The sequence below is a fragment of the Andrographis paniculata genome, unplaced genomic scaffold, assembly GCF_009805555.1.
Source record: "Andrographis paniculata isolate CXL003 unplaced genomic scaffold, ASM980555v1 Contig89END, whole genome shotgun sequence".
NCBI classification, from domain to species: domain Eukaryota; kingdom Viridiplantae; phylum Streptophyta; class Magnoliopsida; order Lamiales; family Acanthaceae; genus Andrographis; species Andrographis paniculata.
The window spans coordinates 2,880,954-2,899,981 of NW_026137627.1; the positions used below are offsets into that span (position 1 = coordinate 2,880,954).

The 19,028-nt window shown below is 33.2% G+C and overlaps 1 protein-coding gene across 1 annotated transcript; it reads left to right on the plus strand.

Annotated features, from left to right (window-relative positions):
* The first annotated feature begins 5,225 nt into the window (after positions 1 to 5,225).
* On the plus strand, positions 5,226 to 8,215 carry LOC127243006 (zinc finger CCCH domain-containing protein 22-like). Its single transcript, XM_051262839.1, has 8 exons — positions 5,226 to 6,285; positions 6,576 to 6,692; positions 6,799 to 6,978; positions 7,071 to 7,420; positions 7,523 to 7,571; positions 7,654 to 7,854; positions 7,930 to 8,019; positions 8,099 to 8,215. Exons 1-7 carry the CDS (start codon positions 5,426 to 5,428, stop codon positions 7,964 to 7,966), a joined length of 1,794 nt encoding a protein of 597 aa, XP_051118796.1. The 5' UTR covers positions 5,226 to 5,425; the 3' UTR covers positions 7,967 to 8,019; positions 8,099 to 8,215.
* Positions 8,216 to 19,028: the final 10,813 nt, after the last annotated feature.

A 19,028-nucleotide genomic window follows, 5' to 3' on the forward strand; every position in this document is an offset into this window, starting at 1 on the left:
GGAAGACAGGTCTGATGGGGTGTGATCAACACCTGATCTACGGAGGTTACTCGCCAAACTTCTCCTCCTTTTTCGAGGCTTACTTCCGCGACTGTATTCATGGAGGAAAGTCTGTCCCACACCGAACTCTTTCTCAGAGTTTTGATCGACATTCCAAGCCTTTCAAAAACTGTTTTTAGGGCCTGCTCCCTACCATCTGTTCCAAAACCTGGATTTGACTTTCTGGACCTGGTTGGACGCATCTCGACAACGTTTATTGGTGCCGGGAATGGTTTTGTGTCTACTTTCAGGTTGGGTTTTTCAGCAAGCTTGAGGTGACCTTCTTTGATGGCTTTCTTAATTTCTTTTCGGAAGGTGATATAGTTACCAATCTGATAACCATATACTCCATGTCACTTACAAAACAATTTTCCATTCAGCTCATCTTCGGTCGGCATTTTGTGACCTTCTTTAAGGCGGAGCTGATTGTCTTTCAGCAGATACTCAAAAATCTGCTCCGTTTTCATGATGTCGAACGAGTAAGATATCTTTGGATTCATCTTCTTCCGTCGGGGTGGCTTAAGTGCCGGCATGTATATGCCTTCCTCTGCAAAATTTCAGCATGGAAGGGCTCTTCATGCTCCTCCTCGACATCGGCACCCTCTTCTTGGGCAAAAACAGAGTGATTTCCACCCCGGAACTTCTAATTTTGTACCGTTTGAGCCTCTTTGACGAGCTGCCCGGCCTTCACAGCTTTGGATGTCAGCTGCTGGAAATCGTGGTACTACTAGAGGGCTAGTTTATCACGCAGCTGATGCGTCATGTTGTCGATGGCCATGTTCACCACCTGGTTTTCTGGTATACGAACTTGGCACCTATTTTCCGACTCCTGAAGCGTTCCAGGAACTGTTACACAGATTTATCCTCATGCTGACGTAAATGTCACATTTGAGACGGTCACCTCTAGAAGAGGGCTGTAAAAGCACTCATGGAAGACCCTCTCCATGTCTACCCACGTATGGATAGAATTCGGAGGTAGCGAAGTGTACCACGAAAAAGCAGGACCCATCAAAGACAAAGAGAAGAGCTGGAGTTTAAACCAATCGTTATTCCCGTATTCTCCTCCACATTGCGCCGTAAATCGGCTAACATGTTCGATGGTGGAGTGGGAATCTTCCCCAGAAAATAATGTGAATTCGGGAATGCGAGCGTTGCGAGGCAACATGTGATCCAAAAGAATATACCCCGGGAAAGGCTGTTGGTAGTGAGGCCTAGCCGGTAAATAGATGGGATCATTGTAAATTCTTCGAATTGCATCCTCAATTGCCTGAGGATTTTGGAGTGGCAGCGGCAACACTTCTCTAGCTGCCCCACAGGCTGCTCGGGAGTTGCCTGAGCGGGCGGCGGATTGCGGGCTTCCGGTTGCGGGAAGACCTGATAAGTAGTTTCCCATAGTAGGAAACTTACTCTAAGGCCTCCCATAGTTTCCCTGAACGTTGCGGTCTGTTGTGCTGGGGGATTTCCGGGGGGTGTTTGGGCAGAAAATTCAAATTTTGTTGTATCCTGGAACCAGCAGCGAGCTGACCTTCTGTGGCAGCCACCTGCCCCCAAGTGTATTGGGATGTCACTGGGATAGCTCCCCATAGTCCCCACATTATCCCAGAAGGTCCTGGAGCGAATGAGGGTGTTGGAACCGTTGTTGACCTTGCTCCTCAAGTATTGGCGGTCTCTTGCTCGGGCGTCGGATATCCTTGGAGGCTTAGAACGGGGGTTGGAGCATTAGAGGTGGTTCCGGTGAGTGACAAACCCGAATGCAAGACGGAGCTAATGGTACTAACCCGAAGGTCATGCCGAATTGGTCTGTCGGAGGTGGCCCAAAAAAGGCATGCCCAGCTGGCGCGCTAAATTCTTTGAACTTCCGGGCGTTGAACGAAGGTTCTCGAGATCCGTTTTTACCAAAAATACCAACTTCACCATATTTGAGCGCCTGGGAGTTCGGATCCACCCCGGAGCTGGCTGCGAAGGTGGCAGGTGGCCAGTTTTCCGACGGATTGGAGTTGGCCATCAGTGCCTTGCCTTTTTGAGCTTCCTCCTCCCGAAGCAACGCGAATTCAATTCGGATGGTGCGCTTGAGTACGTCGGTGATGTACTTGGACAGTTCCAGAGTAGATTCAAATTTCAAACCAAATACATCGTTAAAGTTTATTAATTATGAAATATATTTTTAAAAATATTAAAATTTAAAATGTTTTTATTTTTTAAAAATTTCACTAATCCGGCCTAAGTTTGATTTCATATCATGCTGGAGTTGAATTTTCAAAATTTTGGGTCATGTTTATTTTTATTTGTTTTAATTAAATTTAATAAAAAAAATAAAAATTTTAAAATAATTGTGAGTAAAACATAAATAGATAATTTGAATATTGATTAAGATTTAATTGTGATTAAAAGTTGTTCGTTTTTACTTTTTAAGGAAAGTGACATAATTGAATAAGATAACTAAAAAATGAAATGCGGGCGGGACAGATGGAGTAATAAAGAACAAGCTTCTATACCATTTATTATATTTTTAAGATGGAAAACTTTAAGTCCTGCAAAGGATGACATAGTGATGTGATCAACGGTGGAATCAGAACTTGAATAGAGGAGGGGCAAATTTTTTTCCTTTCAAAATTCGATATACCAAAAAATTGGTATGATAAATGTATATATTGAAATTGTACAAAAATTTTGGTACAATATCGATATATACTATTTCATACCCAAATACTAAAATTTAAAATAATAATTGTAATATCAATATATTGAATTATTTGTATATATCACTATACCGAATACTAAAATATCATTATTCCCGTATTAAAAAAATTAATATAATATTAGATCATACCGTAAATTTTGATATACTAAAATTTTGATATATTTATAATAAAAAAATAATTTTTTAGTACAAAACAAATTTATATTCCAAAATTTTAATATTTTTTAAATAATAAAAATTAAGAGGTGAGGTGGGGCTGGCGCCCCTTGCCCAAATGTAGTTACGTTTCTGGATGTGATGATGAATTTGCAATCATGAAGATAAGAACTCCAATTTTTGACACTTTCTGGTCTTATCTATCGGACCTAGTTGCAAGCTCTCGGTCTTTGCCAAAATCGAAATTTCAAACCCTTGACATACAAATCACAGTTTGGTAATTTGATTTATGGTAATATCTACCCATATTGCACACACACAACATATATCGCAGGATTTATTGAAGATTAACGGTTCAAAAAATTTTCGACCCAACGATCAAGATTGAATCTCATAAGGCCATGGACCAAACTTGAAATTGGGCTAATTAAGATGGACACGTTATATATAAATTGATATTGATTAAGCCTCAATGTATCAATTGGCTGAAATTTTAATAATATGATTCGACATTATAAAATTATTACTATTATTGCTATTAAACATGAAAATATATATGTTTGCTTGAGAAAAATACATATATTATAGGAAACAAAAAAATTTACAATATTCAACCACGTAGAATTCAGACAAATTTTGCGAATATTCGATTACATGGGATACAGATCAGACTTCGCGAATATTCGACTACATGGGATACATGTCAGACTTCGCGAATATTCGACTCCGTGGGATCCAGCTAAGACATCCGAGATACTCAAACTGCATAGGATCCACGTCAGACTTCGAAATAATTATATTATTATTTCAAATTTATTGTCGTTGTTGTTGGCTTACTAAACTTAAACGAGACATAATTATTATTATTTTTTTCAATTTGATTTATTCTAAAAAGGAAAATCATAAATTATAACTTACTCTTAAATTATTTGCATTAAATTAAATTTAGTATAAATTTTCTAATAATTTCATTATAATTTTGACCGGTGAAACTTATAAGAAAAACTAATAGTAAAAAATGAAATAAAAATACAAGCATATATGCATGACGGAAGTTATGGCAGTACATTATGTGGTAACAGACAACATACGTAACATACAATAATTGATTTAAAATATGATATATTTTTATACAAGTTATAAATATAAACAATAATAGATGTCTTTATTTCACATAACACATACAATATCTATTGTTTGTGACAAAGACATGTGTTATTTGTATATTTTGGATAAATTAAAATATTGTTTTTGATTTCCCCAAATCAATATCGTAACTGCTTCTGATTTCCCAAAATATACATATTTATTTGTATTATTTATAAATTTTTATGTTCTTATAAAATAATTTTATTATTATACGTATTTTATTAAAATATAATGTTTAAAATATTCAAATATATATTTTATATTTATTTTAATCATATTTTTTTTAAAAAAAAAAACTATCAATAACACAGTTTATTAAAAAAATAATAATATCATAATTGATTATTATTAACGGACTAAATTTAATTATTCTAAATATCAGTCTTACTAATCAGATGCGTCTACTGTTTCCGGAGCAGGGATTATATAATAAAGTAATTTTGATAGAAATTTATAAAAAAAAATATATATATATTATATAAAAGTAAAATAAAAAAAAGAAAGACAAGGCAAATGATAAGCGGGTCATATATACAAAATATTATGTTAAATTAATTATTCAACAAAGCTATTAAACTGCATGCAAAAGCATACTGTACCAAATAAATTAACACTGGTAAATAACCTTAAATCCTTAATCAACATATATTTATCTATCTTAACCATTATGCATTCTTAAATTCTTCGAATAAATATTGTATTATTATTATTATTATTATTATTTTCATTTCCACCTACCCTACCTACGCACCCTTTCACCTTCTCCATCAAGACCATACATACAGACACAGTCATTGGACCAAAACACCGGACGAATCCACGCCACCCATCTCTCGGGGCCCACAAAGAATCAACGGCGCAGATTCACCAATCAGTCTCCAAGTCGTCGTCGAGAGGCGAGAGATCCGTCAATCAGATAGATAGAAAATTATTCCATCATTTGTATCTAAACATTATTAATTTTTTAAGGAAATTCGCAATGAGTACCCAAATATAAGTCCCAACCCATCATTACCTCTTCATCATTTACGTTAATTATTTAATTAATTATTTGTTTTTTTAAAAAAATCTTATTAGCCCCCCCCCCCCCCCCCCCCCCCCCCCCAGAACACACACACTCCTCCAAGAATCAATTTTTATTACAAAAGCTGAGCCCTTTTGGAGAGAGAGAGCTTACTTAAAGCCCCCTTACCCACCCACCCCCTTTCTCCTCTCTCTCTCTCTCTCTCTCTCTCCCCCAAAAAGAAAAGTTAGAGAGAGAAAGGGAGAGAAACAAAGGTTGTCTTGGTCGAATTCTCACTACTACTCTACTGCTGTGCTGCTGCTGATTTTATATAATCGAAGAAATCATTCATCATCATAGTCGTCTTTCTTGGTGCCATGGATGAGTACGAAGCTACTAAGGTAGTGATGACGAGGATCCAAAGTTTGGATCCGGACAACGCCTCGAAAATCATGGGATATATTCTCATACAAGACCAGGGCGAGAAGGAGATGATTCGATTGGCCTTCGGGCCTGAATCGCTGCTGCTTTCTTACATCAGCCAGGCCAAGGCTTGTCTGGGGCTCACCGCCGGCGCCGGCGCCGGAAACAGCCCCTTTCCGCCGCGAATCTTGGTCCCCAACAATGGCTTCCATTTGAGCGGCCCTCCCTCGCCTTCCCTCTTCCAGAGGAGCAGCCCCCGCCCCTTTTCCTACGCTGCTGCTCTCAACGGCAATGGCGCCGGCGCCGGAGGCGGCGGTGGAAGTGGCTCGCCAAGCTTGCATTTTTACGGCGGCGGCGGCGGTGGTGGTGGGAATGAATTTCCGTATCTGGACGACTCGATTGTGGATCCGGTGATGAGCCCTAGCGGGAGGAGTGATTCGATGATTTTCCCGTACGGCGACGACGGCAACGGCGGCGTTTCTTCGCCCCACCCTTTCCACCGCCGGAGCTGCTCCGTTAACGACGCTGCTGCATTTTTGTCCGGTCTGGAGGACGGAGGAGGCGGCGGCGGCGGCGGGGGGTGGAGGCCTTGCATGTACTTCGCTCGAGGGTTTTGTAAGAATGGGAGTGCCTGCAAGTTCTTACACAGTGACGTTGCCGCCGCCGCCGAAGCCGCGGCGGCGATGGAGATGGGGTCTCCGGGCAAGAATGGCGCCGGATTTGATGAGCTGCTGAGACTGCGGACTCTTCAGCACCAGAGGTTTGCTTTCATGGCGGGTCACCATCCGTTTGGTTATCACAACGAGAATCCGAGGTGACCCAAATTCGATTATTACTAATGTTCTTCTACTTTGTAGTAAAGTTTATCTATTTTTAGGAGGGGTTAAAAAAATCTCACCTTTTTTGCTAAAGAATCTCATCTCTGGCCATTTCTTTGTTCGACTAATCGATCCTTGCATACCCAATTTTCACTTTCTTTTTTTGTGACCCTTTCTATATTACTAATGTTGTTCGAATTCGATTCATCTGATAATTGAATTGCAAATGTGACTGTTGATTAGCTTTGATCGATCTTAATTTGGTGTAATGATATATATATAATAGGAATGAGTTTTCTGCATTGGGTTTGATTGTTGGTCCGAATTCGAGCTCCCGACAAATTTATTTAACGTTCCCGGCGGATAGTACATTCAAGGAAGACGATGTTTCGAATTATTTCAGGTTAGGGAATTGGATGAATGTGTCTTGAATTGCTGCTTTGATGCGCAGTAGGCGTCGCTAACGATGTTTTTTTGTTTTCTTACGACGAAAATGTTCGATTTTGAAGTAAGTTTGGACCGGTGCAAGATGTCCGGATTCCGTATCAGCAGAAGCGTATGTTCGGATTTGTGACCTTTGTCTATCCGGAGACCGTCAAGATCATCTTGGCGAAAGGGAACCCGCATTTCGTGTGCGATTCTCGCGTGCTCGTCAAGCCGTACAAGGAGAAAGGGAAGATCTTAGAGAAGTAATATATGGGCGCAATCGATAATCCTATCCTACCTTGTATTGTGTCTCGACATTTTTGATTTGTTAATGTTGTTTGTTTGATCGTTGTAGGAAGCAACAGCAGCTGGAAAGAGGCGAGCATTCAGCTTGTCTGAGCCCATCCGGGAGAGACACTAGAGAGCACGTCGATTCCCCGTTTGGTAATAACAATCGAATGCTGCTCGGCGCTCAAGAAATGATGCTGAGACGAAAATTGGAGGAGGCGGAGTTGCAGCACGCCATCGAACTTCAAGGCCAAAGGATGATGAACTTACAACTTTTCGACCTCAAAAATCAGCATCATAGCCCTCGATTTCTCCCGAACTTGAGGTCCGCCGTCGCTCCGTTTTCGTCTCCCAGACACTCTCATTTACTGATGAACCAAACTTTCGTTGCCGCCGTTAACAAAGAAGACTCTGAAGGTCGAGACATCGTTTATAGAATTCCCCGTCGTTTTAATTCCATCTTTTTCGCCGTATATATTGAAATGACATCGTTTATAAAATCTCGAATTTCCCATGCAGCTAAATCTTCTGCCGAGGCAGCTGCCGGTGAACCTGATCTACCGGAAAGGTACGGTTTTTATTTTTTAAATCGACGATTTCTATGCAAACTAACTATACGGACGTATTATTTTCGATGGATTCGAGCGCAGCTTGGAGCACATCCTTCCCGACAACCTCTTCGCGTCTCCGACAAAAGCAGCGGCGGAATGTAATCCTCCTTTCTCCGAAGCTTCGGGTGATGAAATCGAACAACCCGTCGTAACAATGTCGCCGTCTCCTAACAATAGCAACAACCCAGCCAGTTCTTCCCCCGGCATTACTCCGAAATCATGTTACCTTCAAATGCCAAGGTAACGAAACCGATCTCTTATTGAATTTTGCCTTTTTACTTACGGCGATTATGATCGACATGGACTTCGATTCAGGTTTTCGTCCTCCGGGCAAGAAGTTATCGAAATGTAGGTGCAGTAGAACTGATTTGAGGTAGCGAACAGCGATTAACAACTTAGCCACCGGTAATTCTCGACGGCTTTTGCTCGATTTTTTTATGTCCTAATCCATTTTTAAGGTTCTTAGTGTCTTTTTTTTATGCAGAAAGTAACAACAAAGTATACAAGGAAGTAAGAAAAAGGCAGAAATCTATGTAGCTGTATAGCCAAGTAAAAAAAAAAAAAAGACCACATACAACCTTCAAAACAACACAAAGAAGAAGTTCGATCGATGGATCCCTTCAGACAAATCCAATCCAACCGTAAGCAAGAAAAAAAAAAAAAAAAAGGAATCTTGATCGAGGATTATTATTGATATCATCATCAAACGACATCAACATCATACTACTAGTTTTTACAACAATACATGATGCACGGGGGAAGGACAGATGAACTGATTTATGAGAGCGGGGGGTACTTCTCTCTCTATCCTCTTTCTCTCTCTCTTGGTTTTTGTAGTACCCTGTTTTTCTCTCTCTCTAGATGTTTGTCTGGACCACAATACAACCCACCCATAGCTGCTGCTGCTTATAACAATACAAAAGTCTAGCAGTGAGTAACTTTTACTAATATTATAGTAGTAGAATGCAGATTCACTTCAACCCCCCCCCCCCATCCCCCACCCCACCCCACCCCACTCCACCTTATGCTATGTATATCATCAATGTGTAAATCATTTGCAACTTAGCAGCCCAGGTGGGTAAAGATTAGATTTTTATGGATGAATGGTGAATTGGGGATGGGGTTTGGTTAAATAGAGAATAAAATAAACTGAAAAGAATAAAGCAGACAAGAAATGAGAGGGAAAAAGATAAAGGGCGGTGTATCATTAAAGTGTGTGTAGTGTGTGTGTGTGTTTGTATGAGTGGGTTTCTCTCTCTCTCATTCTTTCTCTCTCTCTCTTTTAAGGTGAGTGAGGGCCACAGAGTCACATGGGTGCTGACACCCCCCAGTTGAATGGGCATCTGGGTAACATAATATCATCAAAGTCCTTTAGAGTGAGAAAGAAAGAGAGAGAGTTGAATTGAATGGGGGGCAGTCATCTCTCTCGCTCATCCATCAGGGTTGTAAATTGCAGAAGCAGTAGTAGTAGTATTGTAGTAGTAACATAATTACAAGTCCTTTCACTTTCAGCCCACACACTCACATGGGGTTGAGCTTTCTCTCTCTCCCTCTCTCTCTCTCTCTCTCTCTCTGCCCTTCTCTCTCTCTGAGTGAGTGGGTATCCACATGTGGTTTTGCTCTTCTTTTATATAATTTCTTTATGGACTCTGCAAATCTGATTCCTCTCTTCTCACTTTCTCTGTCCTTTTGGTGTGTTCATGTGCTCCATTTCTTGCCCTTCCCTCCTCCCTCTTCAATCTTCTGTTGTCCACAAACATTATATATATATATATAATAGATCATATCTATAGTGCATCTGGGATTGGGATTATGGAGGGTTGTTGATTTTTTATGCATTGGGAGGTGTGGCAAAAATCAAATCTGTCACGGTTGATCCTCTTGTTTTATTGTCTGTTGATTCTTTCTTTGGGGCATTTCGTCGAACACATTTGGGGCTTAAATAAACAGCCTGGTCTTATGTGCATATTTGTATATTTCCCTGTTCCAATATATTTCCAATCAATCAACAACACCATTCCTTATCATTATCCTTCGAAAATTTTTGTGAAAAAGAACAATCTTTTTTGTCCATCCTCAAACCCCTCTTTATTTTAGATTTGAATCTCTTACTATATATGGTCGATATGTCTTTTTCATCATTTGCTGGAAAAATGTTCATCTCATTATTACTCAAATTTTATTTTAATTTTTTGGCACCTTACTGTTGCTTACCCTTCTCACCAATGAAATTAATTACTCCACTTTTAAAGAATTAGCCATTTCTGGCGTTCAAATAGAGATAGAAAATTGTATTATTTGGTTCTACTTGTTGTGATATACTCCTACATCCATGGTGCAATATTTGATAGGCAAATTTAAATGAGCACTATAAAATAGAATAATTTGAAAATTAAGTAATATTATAAGAAAAAAAAAATGTATTTTTATTTGAGTAATGTAATTTGATAAAGTAAAGTAGAAATTAAATATATTCAATTATTTTTTATTTTAGAAATACTCCTTTCATTTCAATTTTTGTGTGTCCATGTATTTATATTTTTGGTAAAGTTACTGAATCAAAATATATTTAACAAATATATATCAACTTAATTAACAACATAACCCCTTTATTTCTATCTATCAAATATTTTTTTCCGTCGTCCAATTATGTGCTTATTTGACCGGACACGAGTTTTAAAAAAAATATGTAAGAATAGAAATTTTTACTTTTTTAGGTAAAGAAAATGGGTGTTTTTTACTTGAAAAATAAAACGAGAATAAATTTAGATGACAATAAAAAAAATGAAAGTGAAAATAGATATGAATGGCTGAGTACTATTTTTTTATCTACTTTTAAAACTTCACATCTTTTGTAAAATTGGCTTACGTTAATTATAAATAAATAAACATATTTTTTTTATTTAGTTGTATTATAAGAAATTTTATTATTTACAAAATGATATCCGTATTGATATATTTTTTATTGCTTTATAATTTTAAAAATATTTAAATTGGCTTATGTTAATTATAAATAAATAAACAAATTTTTTATTTAGTTGTATTATAGAAAATTTTATAATTTACAAAATTATATCCATATTGCATATATTTTTTATGGCTTTATAATTTTAAAAATATTAAAATACATATTCTAATTATTTTAGTCATATATATGTTAAATTTATTTTAAAACTACCAATATTATTAACTACATAAAAAATAATAAAATAATATTATAATTCACTATTATTAACTAATTAAACATTATTGTCTTAAATACGATGTTCAAGTGTCAACTGAGTCGGGACAGAAAAAGTATTACACAAGAAAATGTCGCAGAGAGAGGAGTAATATACTTCATTCATTCCAAAACAAATGATATTTTTTTGTTCTAACATGTTTAATTTTATTTGACATATTTTGTAAAATTTATTAATTAAAAATATATTTAATAAATATAAATTAATTTAATTAATTTCATAATATATAACATCATACCCACTCAAAGTCTATTTTTATTTTTTTTTCTCAATAAGGAAATATTTTATCTACATTTAAATTTTTCATCTTTTATAAATTTAATTTATTTAAATTATAAAAAATAAATATATTTTTTATTTATTTCTATTATATAAAATTTTACTACGGTCTACCAAGTGATATTAATATGAGATGGAATATAGTTTATTGAAATATACATTTTAAAATATTTAAATAAATATTCTATTTTTTTTAAATTATATATTTTCTTTGTCCGGGGCAAATGTAATTTTTATTTCTTACACGCAGATTTTAATATATTAGTATTTTATAGATAATATTAAAGATAATAAGATAATTTTGTCCTTAAACTCATTTACATTTTAATTACATTGGTTATAATATTGTGTTAAGTTTAAGGATATTTTTTATAAAATGAAAATATTTTTACTAACAAAATGAAACCAATACATTAGAATTGCACTGAAATGACAAAATAGTTACATTAAGAATGGATTGATGGAGTATATTAATTCTTATTTTAAAACAACTAATAACACTCACATGAAAAATAATGAAATAATATCATAATTTATTATTATTAACTAATTAAGTTTCGATGTATTAAAAGTAGATCTGTCAAAATGGGTTAGTGGAGCGTATTGATCCACAATCCACCATAACCCGTAAATAAGCGGGTTGTTTGCGAGCCAACCCGCGGCGGAGCGGATCAAAATTTCATCAGTCAAACCCAACCCACCGGCGGGTGGCGAGCTAAGCGGGCGCCCATGAGCTTTTTAAAAATATTAAAAGAATATTAATATTATAAATATTTTCGTAATTAATATTTAAAAATATTTAAAAATAGTTTTAATGTAAAATTTAAATAATAAATATTTTAAAATAAATAACAAATATAAAAATTCTCAATTCTAAATATTATTAATTGATGTATTTAAAAAAATTAATAATAAGAAATACTTCATTTTAAAAATATCATAATTAATTTTATGAATTTGTAAAATTATAAAATAATAAAATGGAAGACGAACAAAACAAATGATGAAAAATCGAAACAAATAACAATGTCATGAATAACATAGTTAGAAAAGAAAAACAATGTGTAGACAATATTAATAATTTATTTAAGCTAATGATAATATAAATTTTATTTTATTCGTCTTAACTTATTTATAATGGTATGTTTGTAATTTATAAAAAATTAAAATACATTTTTATATTAATATTTGATTAGTTTTATTATAATTTTTTAATATGACAGTACAAAATGGTAAAAAAATACATTTAGTTAGACGAGTGAGTACTAATTATTATATCTACTTGACTCGCGGGCCAACCCACCCTCAACCCGCGGCCCATGCGGGTTGGCCCATTTAGGCCCGCATTTTAACAGGCTTAAAAAATCACAACTCAACCCTCCTTAAAAGTAAGGCGGGACGGGCCAACTCAACGGGCTTAGCCCATTTTGACGGCTCTAATTAAAAGATATTATTTTTATGCCAGTAGGATTGTGGTAAGTTTAAAATAAGAATTAATATATATGATTAAAAAATTAAAATATATGTTTAAATATTTTAAATTTTATATTTTAATAAAATATATGTAATATGAATATAATTTTGTAAAGAATAAAATTTTATATAATACAAATAAATAAAATATTTATTCATTTATAATTAATATAAATAAATTTTATAAAAGATGAAAAATTTTAAATATAGATAAAAATATTTGTTTACTAAATAGAGATATAGAAATAAAAAATATTATGAGTCTATTTGATATGTTATTAAATTAATTAAGTTGATTTATATTTATTAAATATATTTTGAATTAATAAATTTTATCAAATACACAAAATGTCAAATAAAATAAAATATTTTAAAACAAAAAACTTTGAGAAAGACAATACCACTGATTTCGACCGGATTAATTTATAGTATAAGGGTCGTTTGGTTCAAGAATTTTTTTTTTTTTGTTTTTTTAATGGGATTGACATTTTACAGTATGATTTGTATGTGATATGATTTATTGTACTCCCTATGTCCCATAATTATGTATCCATTTGTTTTTTGTACGGAATTTTAAAAATATTAGTATTATATTGGGATGTAGTAAGAATAAAGTAGAAATGCCTAAAATAACTTTATTAGTTTTGTGTGATATAAAAGTAATGATATTTGTGTAATATATTGTAAATTATAAAGGTGTTTGTAATGTTAGGCAGATAATACAGTTATTCAAAAAGAAAATAAATATTTTGTTATTGGACGGACTAAAATGAAAAAATGGATAGTTTGTTACGTGACAGAAGGAGTATTTAAGATTTGAAATTTATCCTGGTTAAACAACAGAGATTTATATTTTAAATAACATAATTATTCTTCAACGAGTTTTAGTTATTGTGATAAATTAAACTTTACATTTTCAAAACTTTAGTTATTTTTTCACCGTGTTCTAATAAAAAAATTTAATATAGTTTTTGATTAATATTAAAAAATATGATATATATATATTTATACAAAATATATAATATATAATTTCTACACTAAACAATACAATAATTTAACATAAAATATTATTTTTTACACTACCAACACTCTTTCTCATATTTCATATTTAAAAAATTAAAATTAAAATTACAAAATTAATACACCAGTAAAATAAATTTAAATTATTAATTTATTTAGTACTTCGTATAAAAATTATCTTTTCAAATCATTTTACAAAACAAACACATTCTAACTATTTTAATTGGATTAAATTTTAATTATTTGGATAATCCTAATATTTTTAAATTTAAATAGTCCGCTATTTTTTTATTTTTTATATTTTTAAAATTGTAACATTTCTAATTTGAAGCGAGGGTACTTAAATTTATTTGGAAACACAATTATTAAATAATAAAAATATTCTTTTGATAAAATAAAATTACTGATGTATCACCACTCTTTTACACCTTCACCCGCCCCCTGCTAATTTGTGTATATTTTGAGAATATATACTAACTGATTAAATCAACAACATACTATTTAATTCATCAATATTGTTGAAGATTTTTATTTGCGAATAAATAATTAATTGTTGCGTTTTTTTTAACAGTTCGAATTTTTAGGTTTGACGATTACTCTGTATCCAATATAGCATCAGAGTTTAGACTAAGTTTCGTATAGCTCGACCATTTAGGTGAGATGGTCAGATGACCTTTAATAATTTATATATTATTATTTTTAGTTTTTTAATTTTATTATAAAAAATAAAAATTATTTACATATCTGTCATGTGGCGTTAATCTGGAGGATACGCGGATAATTTTTATTTTATTTATTTTTAATTTTATTGTTATTCTTTATTCTTTTATTTTTATTATATTATATTTTTTATTTTCTAAAATAAATTATCCATATGGCGGACACATGTCCGCCACGTGACGCTGATCTGACCGACATATGTCCGCTAACATGCGACTAATGTGCCACATAGGCTTTATGAACTAAATGTACAAAAAAATTTCATTTACAAAACTATTTTTAAATAGTTTCAGTTACACTGAAAAAATTAAATTATAAAGCTAAAAATCAATTTACCCTAATATTGTTAATTAAATAAATTTCATGTCATTCAACTTTCAACGGACCATCATGGAGTATGTATTATTTAGTACGAAAATAATGTCAAAATTGAAAATAAAAACAAACACGACCAAATCATTCACGTGCATATTTTATGAATTTGGCATATACCTTTTCAAATGGTAGGACAGAATTGTCCACTTCTAAGTCCAAACCGTACAAACGAATCTCGACCGTTGAAAGAGCATGACTAAATCTCCAACCGTCGATTAGTAAACTAGTCATTTTACTTTTATCCATCAAGAGTCGTGTGGAGAATAAAGCGCTTTTCGCACTTCAAATCAAGCATAAAATTAAAGTCGCGTTTTCAATGTTGCAGGCATTAAAATCGTGCTTTTGCCAATAAAAATAATACAATTACTCAATTAATCCCAAATTTGTCGCATCAGCAAATAGTAAAGCTGGTCATTATTTATTACTATGATCCGTCCCAACTTTTATATTCGAATTAGTGTAGATACGGTAATTTAAAAAAAATTATCCCAATTAATTTTTTTTTTTACTATTTGTTTATCTTATTTTAAAGTATTATTTTTTTATTTTAAAAAAAATAATAATACATTAGTACCAAAATATATTTAATTTTTATTTAAATTACAAACATATAATTACATATGCGATTACTTTATACATAAAGTTAAAGAATAAAAATGTCAAAAATTCTTACACGATATTGACTAATAAAATACTATTATTTCTTAATTTATTACAAAATTCCAAATTCTTTTTAATTAGGAACAGAAAGTATATATAATTAGTAAATAATTAAAACTATATTAATAAGAATAACTATTATATATAATAAATAACTATAAATTGGGATTAATCTAACTAAATTTATAAGAATTAAAAATTTAAAATGAAGTTAAATGTATATTTTTTTTAAGAAAAAAGAAAAAGAAATGTGATGGACAAAATATGTGAAACAAAAAAGAATAATATTTAACATTTTAAAAAAAAATATCAAATTAAATACTTCTTTCATCCCAAAAAAGATGTCTTACTGGGAGTGGACACAATAATTATGAAATAATAGTATTTAATTGAAAGTGGGTATAACGTAGAAAATAAAAGACTAAAATACCTTTGAATAATTTTAAAAAGTAGGTTATAATAATAATTAGGGGTAGTTTGGAAAAATAGGAATAATTTTGTTATAAAGTGAGGACTACAATTACTAAATAAAAAAACAAAGATAATTGTTTTGGAACGGACAAAAATAAAAAAATAAGACAACTTTATTGGGACGGAAGGAGTATTTATTTAGACTTAGAAACTATCAAAATTTTCAAGGTTGTGTTTCTGTGGGTATGAGTTTTGGAAACTTAATGTGCCGTTATTGTTAAAGGAAAATTGAGTTGAGCGTCTAAGATTCCGATATGAGGTGAAAATCGGAAAGTTATATATGAGCAGAGCAGAGCAGGTGTTGATTTTGTTTTTTCCAAAAATTAGAATTACAATCCGGTCTGCACAACTGTATTGTAGTTGAGCCGAGCCATTTCGCTGTTTTATTGAACCCTTATCCACAGAAAATTACATGCAGTTCTGTACAACGAATTAATATTTTCAATAATATAGTTTAATATAAGTAACATAAATTAATACTCAAGTCAAACCATTATCTGATTTCATAAATTTAATTTAATATATTTTTCATCATTATATTTATTAACAATCAAATCAATACACGTTAAAACACTTCAAATTAAAACCAAACCTACTGATCCAAAGAAATGCATATTCCTAAAATTTTCAAATTCAAATCAAATACAAACCAAACTAAATAAGCTTGCAAATCATTTTCGTACCATTGATGGATGAGACTAAAAATAAATAAATAAATGTGTTCAACTGTGCAATTTGTAATTAAATATTTTTCCTCTAATTAAAGTATTATTTTTATTTATGTCCGTCCATTCATAAGTATTTATTATTTATTATAGTAGAAATAATATATTTATATCAAAATAATTTTTAGTTTTTATATAAATTATAAATATATTATTACATATATATTTATCTTATATATAACGTAAAAAAATATTAAAATTATGTTATATATTTTCACTGACTAATAAGATTACATCATTTTTTAGTTCACTATAAAAATCCAAAAATAATATTTTAAATTGAGACGGACAAAATATTTTTTAATTTTTTAATAAAATTATCTATTTATAAAATCAAAGTTATGTCTCTTTTAAATAAAATATGCATTTATTTTATTCAAATCTCTCCCTTTTTTTTTTATTCTGCTTAGCAAGGAGATCTTTGTTGATGAAATCTCGCTCTGCAATTCATAAATTCGGTTGGGATATGAAGTCTGATTATATCCTAAAATTTAGGGATATGATTTAGATATTATATTCTAAAATTTGGAGATATGATTTGAATATTATTGACATAGGCTTAGCCTATAAATATCCATGTATTCTTACTTTAACACGTGCATGGGTACTTTATAGTAGAATTTCTGGCTTGGCAGCGCCCCCAGACGTAGATCATTGTGATCGAACTGGGTTACCGAATTCTTGTATTCTTTTGTCTTTGTTATCTCATCTTGATTTCCTGGGAATTTTTGTAACAAGTAGTATCAGAGCCTAGTTCGTTCGTAAGATAGACTGAGAGGCATCGGATATTGATTGTGGCTATAGGAATCCCTTGTGACCTGCAGAGATGCCTTGTGTCGAAAGTCTCCTGGCGGTGTTGGGTCGGTCCCGACTGGTAGGTCAGACAGCGGATCCCTTTGTGATAGGCAGTGCAAGGTAGGCAGGGAAGGATAAGGGTTTCGGCAAACGCAACGGAAAAGATATCAAAGATGTGCTCTCATATCAAGTGAGCCTTGGGTTTGTTTGTGGGAGTCAAGATGGGTGATCGTTATGTTGTCAAGGTATTCGATGGTATGAACTTCAGTTTCTGAAATATGCAGATAGAAGATTACATGTATGGTAAAGATCTAGATGCGGTATTGAAGAAGAAATCCGAAGACATAGGCCGAATACAAGAAGATCGACAGGAAGATGATGAGTGCGGTTCGACTAACCCTTTGGGAGAATGTCTCGATTGAATTTATATTTGAGGCAAAAGGAAATGGTGAAGATCAAGAATGGTCAAAGTTGAAGCTGAAGAATAAGGACAAGGAAGATGCAAGTCAGGTGGTATGTTGGAACTGCAAGGGGCACTTGAAACGAAAGTGCGGGGCGCCGGAGAAGGATCAGGGTTCAGCAAACGCAGCGGATGAGATATCCGATGCGCTGATTCTGAGCGTCAACAGTTCAATGGAATCATGGAATCCTATACCGCAGGTAGTTTTGGTGTTGTTTACCTTGCAGATGATTGTAGGTAAAGAAATGATTCGAATCAGAACACCGAATGGTGGGGAGTGAATATTGAATGACGTGAGCCATGTTTTGGGTCTGAAACGAAATCTGATTTCCATTGAATAATTGGATGAGGCAGGTTACTCGACAATTTTTTGAACCTAAGTCGTGGAAGGTAACCTAAGGATCCATTGTGGTGGCCCAAAGGAGAAGAGATGGAACTCTCTACATGACGAAAATCATGTAAGACGGAATCAGTTCCGTGGCCATAAATAATGACACAAAATTATGGCATTCTCGTCTTGGACATATGAGCGAAGGGGATAGGGAAGCTCATGTCAAAGGGAAGATTGTCAGGTCTATAGTCTGTCGATATTGGAGTATGCGAGGACTGTATCTTTGGGAAGCAACGAAAGGTGGTGTTCTCAAAGGGTATGAGAGACCTGGAAAATGAAAAGTTGGAGTTGGTTCATACGGACCTACGAGAACCAACTTTTGTATCGATCCTTGGAGGCTCACAGTACTACCCCGTGGTCATTGATGACGTTACAAGGGAGGTATGAGTATATTTCCTTAAGTGTAATTATGATGCTTTTGATACTTTTAGGAGGTGGAAAACACATGCAGTGGGAGTAGTGAGCCGATTTATGAGCAATCCTGAAAGACAGTCTAAGGTGGTGACCTTAGATGAATTGAGGTTGTGTTCAACCTCAAGTGGCCTCGATGAGTGATGAAGGAGGCTTGACGCCGTCATTGCTGATGAAGTAAAATGTTGAAGTGGAAGATGCAATCAGTCTTGGAAGATGCAATCAGTCTTCAAGTGGGAGATTGTTGGGATATGAAGTCTGATTATATCCTAAAATCTAGTGATATGATTTAGATATGATTTAGATATGATTTAGATATTACATCATATATTTAGATATATGATTTGGATATTATTGGCATAGGCTTAGACTATAAATATCAATGTATTCTC

Coding starts and splice junctions, on each gene's coding strand:
- LOC127243006 (XM_051262839.1), top strand. CDS start 5,426: ATGGATGAGTACGAAGCTACTAAGGTAGTGATGACGAGGATCCAAAGT. Junction 6,286..6,575: donor TATCACAACGAGAATCCGAG/GTGACCCAAATT, acceptor TATATATAATAG/GAATGAGTTTTCTGCATTGG. Junction 6,693..6,798: donor GATGTTTCGAATTATTTCAG/GTTAGGGAATTG, acceptor TCGATTTTGAAG/TAAGTTTGGACCGGTGCAAG.